This window comes from Protopterus annectens, chromosome 1.part0 (genome assembly GCF_019279795.1).
Source record: "Protopterus annectens isolate FY-2018-M chromosome 1.part0, PAN1.0, whole genome shotgun sequence".
Taxonomy (NCBI): Eukaryota; Metazoa; Chordata; order Ceratodontiformes; family Protopteridae; genus Protopterus; species Protopterus annectens.
This window is the reverse complement of record NC_056725.1, coordinates 555,790,848-555,806,072: the sequence shown is the minus strand read 5'-3', so window position 1 is coordinate 555,806,072 and position 15,225 is coordinate 555,790,848. Positions and strand designations below refer to the sequence as shown.

General features: G+C 39.9%; 1 protein-coding gene across 1 annotated transcript in view; it reads left to right on the top strand.

Moving 5' to 3' along the window:
- Window positions 1-15,225, top strand: part of LOC122792272 (spermatogenesis-associated protein 7-like) — a 1,125,638-nt gene that overhangs the window by 507,851 nt on the left and 602,562 nt on the right. The window contains exon 7 of the mRNA XM_044060071.1: window positions 3,123-3,180. Coding sequence (XP_043916006.1) covers window positions 3,123-3,180 — 58 coding nt within the window. The remainder of the gene's footprint in view (window positions 1-3,122; window positions 3,181-15,225) is intronic.

Sequence of the window (15,225 nt, the reverse complement as noted above, 5' to 3'; positions counted from 1 at the left end):
GAATTGGTTCAACACTATCCATATTTATGGGGACATGATAAAATGAAGTGTTTAGGAATATGGATTAAAATGATACTGGTGTAGCAGCTAAGGATATGTGGGAAGAGATTAAACAAAAGATAATACAAAAACTGACAAAATGGAAGCTCTGTTATATGCATATAGATAGTAAGATATAAGCAGTTATGTTTTTAGTCCCTTTAGTCTAATACACTGGCCAGGCATATTTTTATCAACCAGAGGAGATGATGTGGATAGCAATTAATAAAGAGCTGAAGGATTTTATCTGGGAGGGGAAGATGGCAAGAGTCAAGGTGGATAAGCTTATTCTTCCAATAGAACAGGGTGGATTTGGATTACCCGAGTTGAAGGGATATGTCAGAGCAATACAGTTAAGGCTCCTATACATAAGACAAGCAGAAAATTGCAATTCAAAGTGGAAAGAGATGATGCTGAAACAGGGGGGAAGCTCAAGTAACAGGTAGAGACTGGGATTTTGGATGCAGGCCTTTAAGGAGAACAACAGTAATCATACAGAATATTATACTCATTAAGTAGCAGAAATTCTTCTAAGAACTAAGCAAACACAGGAATGGAGAAAGGAGATTCTGGTGATATGGATGAATGCAAGTAGGGATACAGACAATAAGCAAGAGGGGTGGGAATATATTGGAGAAAATTGGCAAAGGAACCAAGGAATTGGGAGCAAATAACTAGAGGGAAAGGTAAATAGAATGGCAAGATGCCAAGAACTTATTTGGACCACAGGCTAGACATTGCCTTCTGTATCAAGGATTGATATCAAAGTATAGGCAAAGAGAAAGAAATGGGGGGGGGGAGTCCTTAATGAAACACCAGCACTGGTAGAGTTTTTTAGTAGAATCTAGAACAGAAGCTGCCTTTAAGAAAGGAATACTTAGTACAACATATAAAATATTGCATGATAACTATAAGAATCAGTCAGAGGAGGTTAGGAAGGATTGGGAAGAGAGATTAGATAAGCAATTCACAAAGAAACAATGGGGGGATATATGTATGTCTCCCAAATATGCAACAAAATCTAGAAGATTTAGGATCTTTTTCTGAAGTGTTTACATAGGTAGTTGTATACCCTAAGCAGATTTCAAATAATTTTTTCTCAGGTAGACAGTAAATGTTGGAGGTGTGATAGGGAAGAAAGAGATAACTGGGAACATATTTTCTGGGAGTGTAATGAGTTGGCAGACTTTAAAGATTCCCTGCAGACTGCTCTGTCGGAGATGCTGGGTGAGCAAATTGGAGTAACTAGGGAAATTATTTTTTGAGCTATGATACAGAATCAGAATTGCTTAGATATAGTAAGGCCTTGCCAAATCTAATTAAGATGGCTGCTAAAAAAGCAATTACTAGAAAATAGAGATCAAAGTCTAAACCAACTTTACTAGACATAGCGAAGATAGTAATAGAGATAAAACAACTGGACCTGGGATGTTTAGAAAAGGGTAGGAGCAAATTACATAGGAAAAATGGGAAATGTGGGATCAATACAGGCAGAGGAGGAATGAGGTTTAAAAGAAGGCAGGATTTGAATGAGTTATGTAATGGTTGACTAACAATAACTGGATATGTTAAAAGTGATGTATAATGTTTACAGCTACAGTTGTGTCGGCACAGTTTGGAATATATAATGTTGGCAACTGAAATTGTGACGCTATGGTTTATTTTCATTTATATAAATGTAAAATTGTCTATGTCATACATGATAATTTATTAAAGATGTTTCTTGTTTAAAAATATTAGTTATCAGGGCAGACTGTCAGACTTTTGTCTGTACTCAGTCTCTTATAGCCATTCATGGACATCTGTGTCTAGCCTTTTGAGCCATAAAAGATTCAACTCTTTTGATCTTCTTTTTTTTTTTTTTTTTGTGAGAGCAAAAATGGCACCTCATGTAGCTGGTAAAAGAAACTACACTATCATCATAAGACACTTTGGCATGATAGAGTTATATCCCAACGTGTCAGTAACCCTCCGAATAAACTTCCACTATGTCAATCAGAGTAGCATCCTTGGCACCTTCAAGGTAAACCTGGATGATGGAATGGGCAGTATTAATTCTCCCGTCTTGTTTGGCCCTCCCTTAGGCTGAAGGAAACTTTTAAATAGGGGTTCTTGTATAGGCTTGTGATGGCTTCCAGCCTGATTGCCTAATACTTACCTATGAGCCTATAAACTAGAGGATTCTTTTCAAGCCCTAGCCATCCTTTCCCTTCCCTGTGCATGCCCAGTGGCACTTAAGAAATTAGTGTGCAATGGACATTGCAAGGGATATCACTTGCTTCTGTGAATATTCTAAGTTCTATTCCACCTTCCTCCTTGCAGGTGGACATTACCATAATGTTCTAGCCTTCACTGGAGATCTCGTAATGGTATATACACACCAAGATACACATTCCCAATGCAATCATTCCCCATAAGAAACAAGCAGACACTATCTCATAACTCTTCTCCTTCGATAGACTGCTCCTCCCTCTGCCTGGCCCACTAAGTGAACCTGGGTAATCAGGGACATATTCAAGGCTTAATCCCTCTTTGCCATGGAGCTGGCTTAATAAAGGATATTCATTTTGAAACTTTTTTTAAAATCATTATGTGTTCTCTAAAACTATACAGAAAAGAATGACTAGCTCTGGGAATGATCTATAAGATGTTCCTTTCCTACCTCTAGACATAAATATTTTTAGACCTGCTAACTTTTGATTATTTATCACTGTACTGTGTGTGAAAAGTTCAGCACTCTTCTTGGACATGACATGCTGTTTCTTACAAATGCACTGCAGTCATTTTAAATCTGTGATGCAAGAACGTGAGGTGAATTACTGCTGGTATCGTATCCGTTCAGATGTGCCAACAGGCAATTCGTCTGAAGTAGGTAATTGTTTCTGTAGTTCATCTGTCACAGAAGAGCTTATTAAGAAGTAAATCTTGAAGAATATTGCTATCTCATCTCAGAAGACATATAAATAGCTACAGCTTGACAGCTGTATAACAACTTGCCAAATTATAATGAATACAGTTTTATCTAAAAACATGGTGTTCAGTTTTAAATCATGTTTTACTGCATTTTTCTTTCATTTTCACAGCACACTGGAATCTGTTTTTCAAAGACACATGGAAATGAAAAAACATGATCTTGAAAATGTGAGTAGAAGGAAGTATTCTTGCAAACATTCTGAAGCCTTTTGCTAGCTATGCGTAATTACAGAAAGAATTTAGGTTTTCTATTGTCTTAAATTAAAACATACTCTTAGATAACTGACCAACCAACTTATGTGAGCTTCCAAACTATATGTTGTGTTCTACATCATGTCACATGCAGAGAGCAAAAAATATATGCTTAGTGGCTACCCTGAATACTTTTCATCCCAGTAATTTGTGCCATTGGGATCTCTTCTGGCATTTACCATTGCTGCTTCCAGAGTTTGCATGTGACATAACTGGGATGCTGTAGTCTGAAATGCACCCCACACATATACACACACACTCATATATGTATATATATATATATATATATATATATATATATATATATATATATATATCTATATATATATATATATATATATATATATATATATATATATATATATATATATATGTGCACATGAATGCAGACACACACATTATATCTCCTGATTTTATTTATTTGTTTGTTTATTTTTTTAAGTCTGCTTTAGAACTGACTGGAATTACAACTGACAAGTGATATGGTACATACAGCACTGTTTATTATCAGCTGTAACTCAGACAAATGAAGCTTGATTCTAATGTGCTGATGTAGTGTACAAGCCACATTGTTAACTGGTAATTAAGTTGTAGAGCTGTTTATCTTATGGGACTATCCAGCGATGTTCTATCTAGTACATTAATATCTTGGTTTGTTGCTACTAAACATAAACCAGATGAGGGGGGGCTAGAGAAACATGCCTTAGTGTTACTACACTGATAAATGTCTTTATACAGGGCAAAAGCAAGACATATGCAGACAACTATGAGTATTAACAATGAAATCAAGACTGATGTAAATATTTGTATAGCTTAAACGCTCATTGTAAAGATAAACTTCAGTATGATTCTCAGCTAACATGCCTTCTGTAGAGATTCTACATTTCCTCCATGTATGTCATTGTTATTTTTTCTCTATGCTGTAGTTTCCTATCACTTGTTACAAGATAATTTGTGATCCTCCAAAGTCCCCACAGGGACTGTGTGTGTGTGTGTGTGTGTGTGTGTGTGTGTGTGTGTCCTGAGATTGGTTAAAAAACAATTGGGATCACACAGTAAAGTGTCAGAGAAATTACATAGCAGTTTAGACTTAACACATATAAAATTGGTAGAGCAAACAGACATACATCACAGTCATAATTATTTCATTTGTAAGTGAAAATACCTACATCAAATACATAACAGTGCAAATATAAACTCAGTATCAATACATACTTTCTATATATCAGTCATTTCAACTGTTATTAATAATGGTATACTAATTGTTGTCATGTGTTGAAAGAAAAAAAAGACCAGCCTGGTCAGACAATAGGGTAAAGTTGGTAAGAATTCCAGTGTCCAAGATGAGAGAATCTGAGGATGAAGAAAAGGGAGCCATTGCAGAAGATAGGTACTAGGTGAAATGCAACTAGTCACAAAATAACCTTGTGATAAGTGAAAAAAAATGGCATTTATGTGTGGTAGAGGAGAGAAGAAGGTAGAAAAGATTTATGTGAAGTGAGAAAAGAGAGAGAGAGAGAGAGACAGAGGTGTGGATGACTGGAAAGGCAGTAGTTTTATATGCGGAAGAAAGATGGAGGAAATGCTAGGATATTGGAGAGGCAGCCCGGTGCTGAGCTTGAGCATGACCAGGATTTACTTAGATGTAGTTGGATCAGGCTTTTAAAGTGTGGTAGTTTGTCAGTGAGTTTGATGTGTTCTGATATAGCTTCCATATTTTTGAGATGTAGCAGGAGTAAAGTGCATCTCTGGCTGAGTTATTAGACTTAGCTATTTTTAATAAGTACTTGGCAGAGTAGAGGCCATTTGAAGGGGGTAAGGCAATAAGATTTTTTAGTGTGGGGCATTTGTCTGGGTAGTAAATAAGTTTATATGCATTTACTAATTGTGATGTTTTAGGATGTTGCTTAGTTTGAGGCGGTTAAGTTGTCCCAGGGCTTGACAGTGGTGGGTTCTGTGTTGAGTTAGTAGCAAATTTAACAATTTCATTATAGTAAGAGCCTAGTCTGGATTCAGAAGTGGTATTTAGGTTAGTTAGGATAGATGTTGCATAAAGGAGGGCTAGGAGTAAGTAGGTTGGGGCTAATCCTTGCTGTACAGTGTCTGTAACTAAGTAAAAAAGGTTAGCCACATAAAACACTTCAAGTGAAATGTGTAAGTCTTGTAAATCAAATCCTGACTTTGTAAAGCCAACCTCACTAAAGTAAGATCAATCTGAAAATGACTCAAACTGCTGAACTTTATCAGAATACCATAACTGTGACTTACAATGAAAAAAAAGTAAAATCTACACACTTAAGTACTGGTTGTTCAAATTTAAGAAGCTATCAAATTAAAAACTAGCCTATAAGAATAAGAGTTAAATTAGATATAAACGCTAACCTTCTGAATAATCTGCATACATTACAAGACAAATTGGCTGCACAAAATAATCCTGGACATTGCAATACTCAAACCAAGAATTTGCTTAGCAGAATGACAAAGCAATCCCAGAAAAAAAGAACACTGAATGTCATTTCAGGTTTAAGACAGTGAGAGGTAACCCTTGTGGGAACCATATAAATTATAAGTGTATGTTAAACTGTTTGATTTTTTTTTCATTAATACTTGTAGGATTAAAACATTCAATGTCTTATTCTAGTGTCAGTGGCACAACAGGTAGCACACTTGCCTTTGGTGCAGAAAGCTATATGCTTGATTCCCATATGAGGGAGATGGATTGCGGGCAGTGCAGCATAAGGAGGTGGTAGCTTAGGTGGATATAAAAGATCCCATGGCTCCTCTAGAAAAGCGTAAGTGAAGTTCCCTGATACCCTGGCAAAAATTTTCACTAGCAGTATAAATATTACCTTGGGTCACCCCTGAAAATAGACTACTAGCCTAGCGGGACAAACCCAGTCAACAAAGGATAAGTGAATACTTGTATAAGAGAATTAGCAACACACTTAGTCACTTGTGTATGGAGACTTCAGTGTAGGCAAATGCCGAAGTCCAGAATAACCAAGCATCTAATGGATATACAGAGCAATAGATCTACTAATGCATTGCATAAGCACACAGTGACATACACACAGAGTGAGATAAGAATATGTTCAAAGGAACTGATCATATTACAGATTATGGTAATAATTAATTATGGTGGCAAAACATTTTAGCAAAAAAATAACCGATGATGCCACAGTATGACCAAAGCAATCGATTTCAACACCTGGCTTGCCTTTCTGGTGTCATAGTGAGGGGATCCAATATTTGTCAGCTTGGGAGAACATGGTTACCAGACCACACTGCTTTGCCAAGGATGGTTTACTCCTTTCCTGTCTAGGTTTTTGAATACTGGCTAAAACTCTATCCTCCCCCATAGTGCCATTTTTAGGCAATATCAAACTGACAAACCTACCAACATAGCAAAATCAACTCAACTGAACCTCAAGGTGTTATTGCTCAATGCCAGGAGCATAAAACAATCTACACTCCTTCCAAGCACTCCTAACACTCAAGAATGTATACATCTGTGCAGTTACTAAGATATGGTTTATAGCAGTAGAGAGTACTCCAGCAATGCAAAGTTCTTGTGCCTTCCAAACTTTTAGACCAAAAGTTGCACAGACAATGGCTGAAGGTGGAGGTGTCTCAGTACAGATCAATAACAAGAATGCCTCTAAGGCAGTCAGACAGGATGATTTGCTGGGTTTCCTCCACATGCAGATCACCACAGACAAAATCCCGTTTCATATCATAGCTAGCTATAGGCCACCCTCCATGTCCCAAGAAGGTCACAATGCATAATTAAACCTGCTGGAGACACCATACAACCTAACACTCAACTTATGGGAGACTTTAATTACCCCTCTATAGAATGGAAATCCTACACTTCCTCAAATCTACAGGCATAGAGATTCCTGGACTTTATCTGTTTGGTCAAGGGTGTTTGTATTAACAAAGTGTCCACTAGAGACTCTAACATACTAGACCTCCTGCTCACAAGTATGGGAGAACACTGCACCCCCAAGTCTCATCCGCCCTGGAGAGGTCCAACCATAAAGCTGTCTCCTTCAGAATCAAAATCAACTCTGTAATCCCATTAAAACCAGTAACAGGAACTATTCCAAGGCAAAATACCTTTTATTAAGTGATGGTTTGTCAAAAGTCAATGTCTCTTTAAACCCTGAGAACCCAGCAGCCTGTGCTGAATTGCTCTCAGAAACTCTGTACATCCATGCCAATGACTGCATAGAGGTTTTTGTACCTACTAGAAGTAAGCCAATGACTATCCTCAAAAGCAAATCACCCTGCTGCCATCCCATATTAAACAGGATATACAACAAAAGGAAAAAAAAATTCTGGTAAAAATCAGGAAGAATAATTCCCATAAAAATAAACTCTCCCAGCAAACTAAATAAGTAACTAGGTCAAGCAATGCAATCTTTGAGGTTATGATAGCCTCCCAGTTGAACAATAACTATAAGGCAAAGTGCCGAACTGGTGGTTAATGGCACCACATTCACTGAGCCTGGTGCTATAGCTAACCTGTTAGCAGACGGACAGATTCAGTTCCAGCTTTATCCCCCTCTCACTCCCAACCATCCACCAAAAAAATATCCTCAGACATAACCCCTCCAACTGTAACTAGAGAACATGTACTGGCTGTGTTCACTAGAGCCAAGAACAGGGCCTCAGTGGACCCTGCTAACATCCCAGGATGCCTCCTCGGCAGTCTAAAATATGACTTATCAGTACTCCTAGAGTCATTATTTAACAATAGTCTTAAAACAGGCTTCTTAATGGAGGACCTTCAACAGATTCTAGAAACTACACATCCATTAGTCTGACTAGTCTTATTTGCAAAGCCATGGAAAGAATTATCATGGAAATTATCAACAAAGCCATAGGAAACCTCCAGATACTGGATCCATACCAGTTTGGCTTTGTCATAGGAAGGTCATGCTTATTGAAACTGGTAGACTTCTTTGAAAATGTCAATAAGGCAATGGATGAGGGTAAAACAGCACATACTGCCTACCTCACTCAGACATTGTCAACAGACTTATGGAACTAAATATAACCCCCTTTATAACATGATGGATACGTAGCTAACTCACTGATTGGACCCAGGATGTAAGAATCATTGAGGCCACCTCCACAAAGAGGCCAGTCACCAGTGGAGTTCCTCAAGATCTTGTGCTAGGCCCACTCCTCTTTGGCATCTACTTCTCGGATGTCAAAGCCAATGTCAGTGGCCTCTAGCTATCCAAGTTCATGAATGATTGCAAACTGGGAGCAGTCACTGATTCCACCAAGATGAAAATACCCTTGAGAAAGGTCTAACAAAGGCAAATGCTTGGTGCCAAATCCATGGATTAAAATTCATTGATTACTAGTCAGGGATCCGGGAACTTATGTAGATAGTAACCTAGCCTTCAACCAATATATGTCCAATGTAGTAAGAAAATTCTTCTATGTTGTTGAACTTATAAGCAAGAGCATGCCATCTAGGTTCAGGGAGGGCATCATAACACTGTACTAAGCTCTCACCAGACCCATCATAGAGTATAATACCCCCTTCAGTATGTACTCGACTTTACTTATGCAGCAAGTGGCATGTCCATAAAGGTTCCTTACAAACAAAATACAGGGAGTAAACAGAAAGTCCTATGCTGATCGCCTCAAACACCCTGTCTCTTTACTCTGCATCATACAAACCTCTGAGAAGTGATCTTTTCCTGGCATACCAGGCATCCCTGGACCCTGTTTTGATGATCCTTATGCACATCCACAAAACAAACAGCATCACCACTAGTAGATTAAAAGACATACCCCTGGATTTACTAATCTTCCATGCAGGACTAGCTTAGTCCTGCATGGAAGTGACCATTTAGGAGTAGGATGGCAGCGCTCCATGCATATTAATGAGGCACCCCGCCCGAGCTCATAGGCTTACATGGAGCATGTAAGAGTGCAGGGGGCATGTCTGAGAGCAGAGCTCTCAGAATAAACACACTTCCGCAATGTAGAACAGCAGAAAGGGGTATGCAGTGACCGAGACCACTCACAGGTGACCGCATATCCCCACCAACAGTCCCCCTTATGTACAATAGCAACAGCATATATAAATAAAATAAAGAAACCCTTTTATTTTTTTTTTAAATCCGATTAAAACTAACCATAGGTGCGCGGGTGTGCCCATCTCTTAGCTATGGTTAATGCAGCTTAAATGGATGAACAGGATAAAACAGAAGATATACACAGATGACGCAGCATAGCAATTGTGTAGTGGGCAGAGCATTCACCTTATGAGTAGGCAGTCCTGGTTTGAGTCCCACTGCAGCACATTCCATTTTACATGGCAAAGCACATTATAACCAATATTTTTGTTGCATAACCCACTAAATAACATATATGTATGAACTGGAGTACTGCATTAAATGCACATGTGAGGTCTCAGTGTCATAATGAATAAGGCACTAGTAAGCAGGTTTAAGCACAAATAAGCAGTAGTAAGCATATTTAAGCACTAGTAAGTGGCCTTAAGCCCATTTGCGCGGCAGTAAGCAATGCCTACACTGGCTAAGCAATTCTGAGGCTAACCCTCTGTAAGCAGATGTAACAGCAGGTTAGCAGTGCTTACCATTGCGAAAACCCACTTACAACTGCTCAAAAGTGCCTTAATCACTCTGTATCCAACGGCCCTTGTTCTGCCCATCAACAAAAAAAACAGCCATGCAGGTCTCGAACCCAGAACCCTATACACCATAGTCACTGTAAGTAACCACCAAGCCATCACAGAAGTATAGAAGAATGAGGTATCAGCAAACATGTCTTCACCATAGTATAACCAAACTGAACCTGTGAAAGGAATCAGTATATAGTCATATGTTCCATAACCCACTACATAACATGAATATGTGAACTGGATTACAGCAGTAAGCCCAGAAGTGAGGTGTAATTGTAATAGAGTGTTGAAGTCCCCAATAAAACACAAGGACCCCACAGAGTGTACGTACACATTAATCATGGATACCAGGCATACATATAAGGTGTAATGATTAATAACTCAATGCCAAAAAGGCATTATAATGAAAAGTCTAATGTAAGCAACACTAAGCATTGCACAGGCCAGCTTAGGAAGTGTGAGCAATGTGTAGACCAGTTAACTCATTGTGCCAAGTAGTATATCCCTTTAAACAATGCCAACCCTAGGTAAGCAGGTTTGCCCATAGCTTAGCCTTTTCAAAACTGGCCAATCACCAAAAAGTATGGGAAATCAGCCCTACTTAAACCCAAGAGGCAGGAATACATCTCATAACTGGTTGTGGCTTCCCCTTGCAGGCTCAGAGAGGAGAAGGTGTGCTCTTCTGGGTGCAGCACTGGTGCATCCAGGAGTCCAAGGTCATGGCAGGACTCCTAGTTAAAGACCATGCTCAGAGACTGCCACAGGGCCAGTACCAGGGCTCCCAATATAAGGCGGAGGCCTGGGACCGTCTCACCCGTGACCTCACCAGTGCCACTGGCATACCCCGAACTGGTGAGCAGGTCAGGCACCACTATGCCGACCTGAAGCAGCGTAAGGGGAACCTTTTGGAGGAGTGGCTCCAAGAGGCTGGAGCGTTAGGGGATGCTCCAGCCATGTCTAAGTATCACCCCATTATGTGTGTAATGAATGCCAGCTCAGTTATATCATGGATAGGGCTGGCTAAATATTACTCTTATGGCCCCCATAGCTGCAATGGAGCAGGTAAGAGGTGTATACTGCAGGTAAATCTGGTTCATGTGTAATGATGACGACAGCCATATCACTGACCAAACTAAGGCTATAGGGTAGTGTAGTAAGACTTGTAAGGTACAGATAACAGCACTGACTAGGAAAGTAATGTGGACTACAGGAATATACTAGTTGTTAATTGACATCTTTCTCTCCCCCCCCACCTTATCTCCAACAATAATCAACATACCCACCCCAACTGGTATGTAATGACTCTGATAATGTCCAGTTGTTTGAAAAATATTTTCATGGTTCCCATGCATGGGCTATATTGAATAATTGAATAATTCCAACATTGGTGGCATGGTGCCATCAATGTACCTGCATGCTGTTCTTATTACCACTGTGGTCCCATATATGCATGTGCTCTGTTTGCTATTCAACTGTTCCGTATCCGGTGTATGTGTTAATGGGAAATATCTATGCATGCTGTTATACCTAACCCTGGAATGTGTTGACTATTACTAACCCACAAATGATGTAATCTAAACACTATAGCACGCTTGGGAAGGCCGGTCCCAGCAGACCCATCTGTCCCACCTCAGCTGGCCATGGCACCGGGCACCAGTATGTCTGGGGCCCAACCTGGGGCCTTCCTGTCGGTTGGTCCTACACCCCTTTGGGTAGAACTGCCTCAGAGGATGGGGCTTGTCCCCCCCCAGGAGTGGGTGCAGACAGGCACCAGTCACCCATCACCAGGTCGGGGTCGTGGTGCATAGAGTGATGAACGAGCAGTTTGGTGATGTTATACGCCAGCTCAAGAGACCAGTGTCATGATTAGAGAGTTAGCCTGGCTCTATGACTCAGCCCCCAGCACAGCCACCTTCGGGGCTGTGAAGGTGCAGTGGTGACTGCCCATTGGTGGGGACCTCAGTCTCACTGTTACCACTAGGGGGCTTGTGGACTTCTGATATCCCAACACCCCTCCCCATCAAGATGTTTACCCCCACATGAGTCATATATTGCCCCTGTATGTGTCTTGCTTGTCTTGTCTGTTAACCTATCCAACCTACCTCCCCAAATATACCTACAACTCCTCCCCAACATCCCACTCTCACCTGAAAAAAAGGGCAATCTATTCCCACAAAATAATTTTGCCCCATACATAGCTGTCCATTTCACACACGTGTCCACTGGACATATGTAATCCGGTCTAATTGGCATCACAACTTATTATTCTTGTCCTCACACCTCTCCCATGGGTTTGAGTGTACAAACCTACCTCCAAATGCAGTGTATATGCACAGCTGTTGCAGTAGAACAAATGGGCAGCGATGGACCTTCCCTACACCCTTCCTGCACATCCCTGGCTATTTTCCCTACTGTCTTTCCCTCTTTGTGCCCCTTTTTTCACCACTTTCTTATCAACCCCTTTTTCTTTTCTTTTAAAGAAATTAGCATGGGGGTAAGTGGCAGTAAGCACTTTTAACAGCAGTAAGCAGGTTTAAGCCTGTTTGAATGGTGGTAAGCAATGCCTACACAGGTTAAACAATTTAGAAGCTAACTGAGTATAAGAGACTGTAACTGGGAGTAAACAGTGCTTACCTCTGTGCAAACCTGCTTACAATTGCTTTAAAGTGCCTTAATCCCTCTGTATCCAGTGGCACATATTCTGCACAGCAACAAAATAAACAGCCTCTGCAAGGCTCGAACCTAGGACCCTGCACACCACAGACAAAGTGAGTTACCACTAAGCCATGCCAGATATACATAAATCTGATGTTTTCAGAAACATATCCAGCCCAGTCATGCAATAATACAGAGAATGTATTCCAACATTTAGATGTATGTGTGTGTGTAAATATATTAATATCTAAACAGATACAACATATATATATATATATATATATATATATATATATATATATATATTTAGAAATATATACATATATATAAATATATATGAGCATATATACATGCAAATGCCTACATTGACACATATATATGCCTACACCTATATGTCTACATATACACAGCAAGTTACATTTATGTAGGTATATATGGACATAGTTTTTTATATATATATATATATATATATATATATATATATATACATATATATATATATATGTGTGTGTAAGCAGATATATATATCTATATAAGTATGTATGGCCATACATCTGTAGATAGCAATGGTAGATTAACTAAAACATACATGTCCACATGCACCGTTAATGGGGTTGAGAGGCCCCAAACAATATACGTCTTGTACGAATAGGCATACCGCCCCAACACTACCAAGTGTTTCAGATCCCATAACCAGGACCTGACACGACATGGGTACAAGATGTTAACAGTACTACATTCCACCTGTATGATGTCAGGCTGGTATTGGTAACATATCATGCAGTAAAGTCTGGCTCCCATAGGAAATGTAAAATGTGGAAGCTATCACCATCCCCAGGATACATATGCACAGACACATATTTGCAGATACAAATATACATCGATATATATATATATATATATATATATATATATATATATATATATATATATACATGTGACTACACATACACACGCAGAGATATTTACAGTAAGATACATATGTAGAAGGTGCACACAATATGGAACAGCCACTATGCCTACAGTTAACACCTTTAACAACTGGACACTGTATGGGCCACCCATACAAATGACATTCATTGCCTGCAACATATACCCACAGAGAGGTCATAGGAAAAAACCCTACACATAGGTTTGCAGAAATGGAAAATTTTTATTTGTGTACTATTACAGTTCTGTATGCCATGTCATATAGCTGTTTAGACACTGACATCCATATAAACAGAGTAATGCAACTGTGAAACAGTTATACTAATACCGTAGTCTGGAAAGGTTCACAATTGTTGCTGTCCAGGCCAAGCCCTTCAAATTGTAGAATAGTAAAGACAGACTGGGCCACAGGAAACCAAACAATCAACAGTAAGTAATGCAGGTGTATAGTTCATCAGCCTCTGTCTACACTCTGTACAAAATTACTAGGTGGTAAAGACTTCAGTTGACCAAATGGGATGTAACTGTTACATAACAAGGTTTAACTGACACCATCACCAGCACACTGACAAACAGAACAGTCTGTATGGTAGGAGGCAGTAGGCCTGCATTAACCCAATTTATGTAAGTAATGTAAATATAGGTGAAGTGTATGGTACTGTACATCCAGATACCTTAAGGCAGCTCACCCCTGATACCCCCACATTTTGTAACAACCTAGGTCATTTATGGTGCATCCCCCCCAGACTTAATAATACAGGGTCATATACCACTGTTACACTGGCCTCTGGAGTGCATAAGGGCACACATGTATTGTGTATATGAAGCCCACACATATATGGCCCCAGCCCCACCATATGTGTGGGGGATACAACAGCAGTGGACTGATGGCAGCAATGGCTGTGTGATATACTCACAGCCCACTACAGAACAACCACTGACAGCATGTCATATCTGCAAAGCTTGGTATTTAGGTGGAGGACAGAGGATTGAACACAGGCCCATATGTGGAAAACTGTTGCCATACACTAAGCAAGTCACTGGTGTTACAGGATAGTCTGCAACATACCCCTAGTCAGGGAATTGAAGATAGAAACATAAATGGATGTAACCATGTACTGATAGCACTCAACACACACACTGCCAGTGAAATATCTGACACAGGACCTGTGTGGTGGACAGACAAAACATGATAGGCACACCTCTGGCCACCAAGAGGATAGGCCCACAGTTGAGAGCTATGCAGACAAGACAGCATTCCAAGGTAAACTAGTAACACCAGTACTATACAAAGCATAACACAACTCTACTCACACTCTGTCTGTAATTCTGGAACCTCCTACAAATATGTAACTGGCCTGAGTGTGCCATTTCTCCTGTAAGAGATATTGTTACCTGCTCTCTGTAACACTGATGCCCACACACAGGAAGGATGTCCATCACACAAGAAAGGTAAAGGGACCATGCCCACATGATGTAGGGATTTATAGTAGGTGATTGGCATGGCAGTGGTAATTGGAAGTACTACACAGCAAGCTGCATGCAGTTAGCAAGTGGAGGACAATGATTGTTGCAGAGGCCATCACCTGATCATGTGCATCACCTACTAAAGCCTGGCTGAAATCTGTTCAAAGCAGCTCAATCCATTCACTGGAGAGAGAGAGAGAGAGAAAAACCGGAAAAAAAAGAGAGAGACAAAGCTCTTC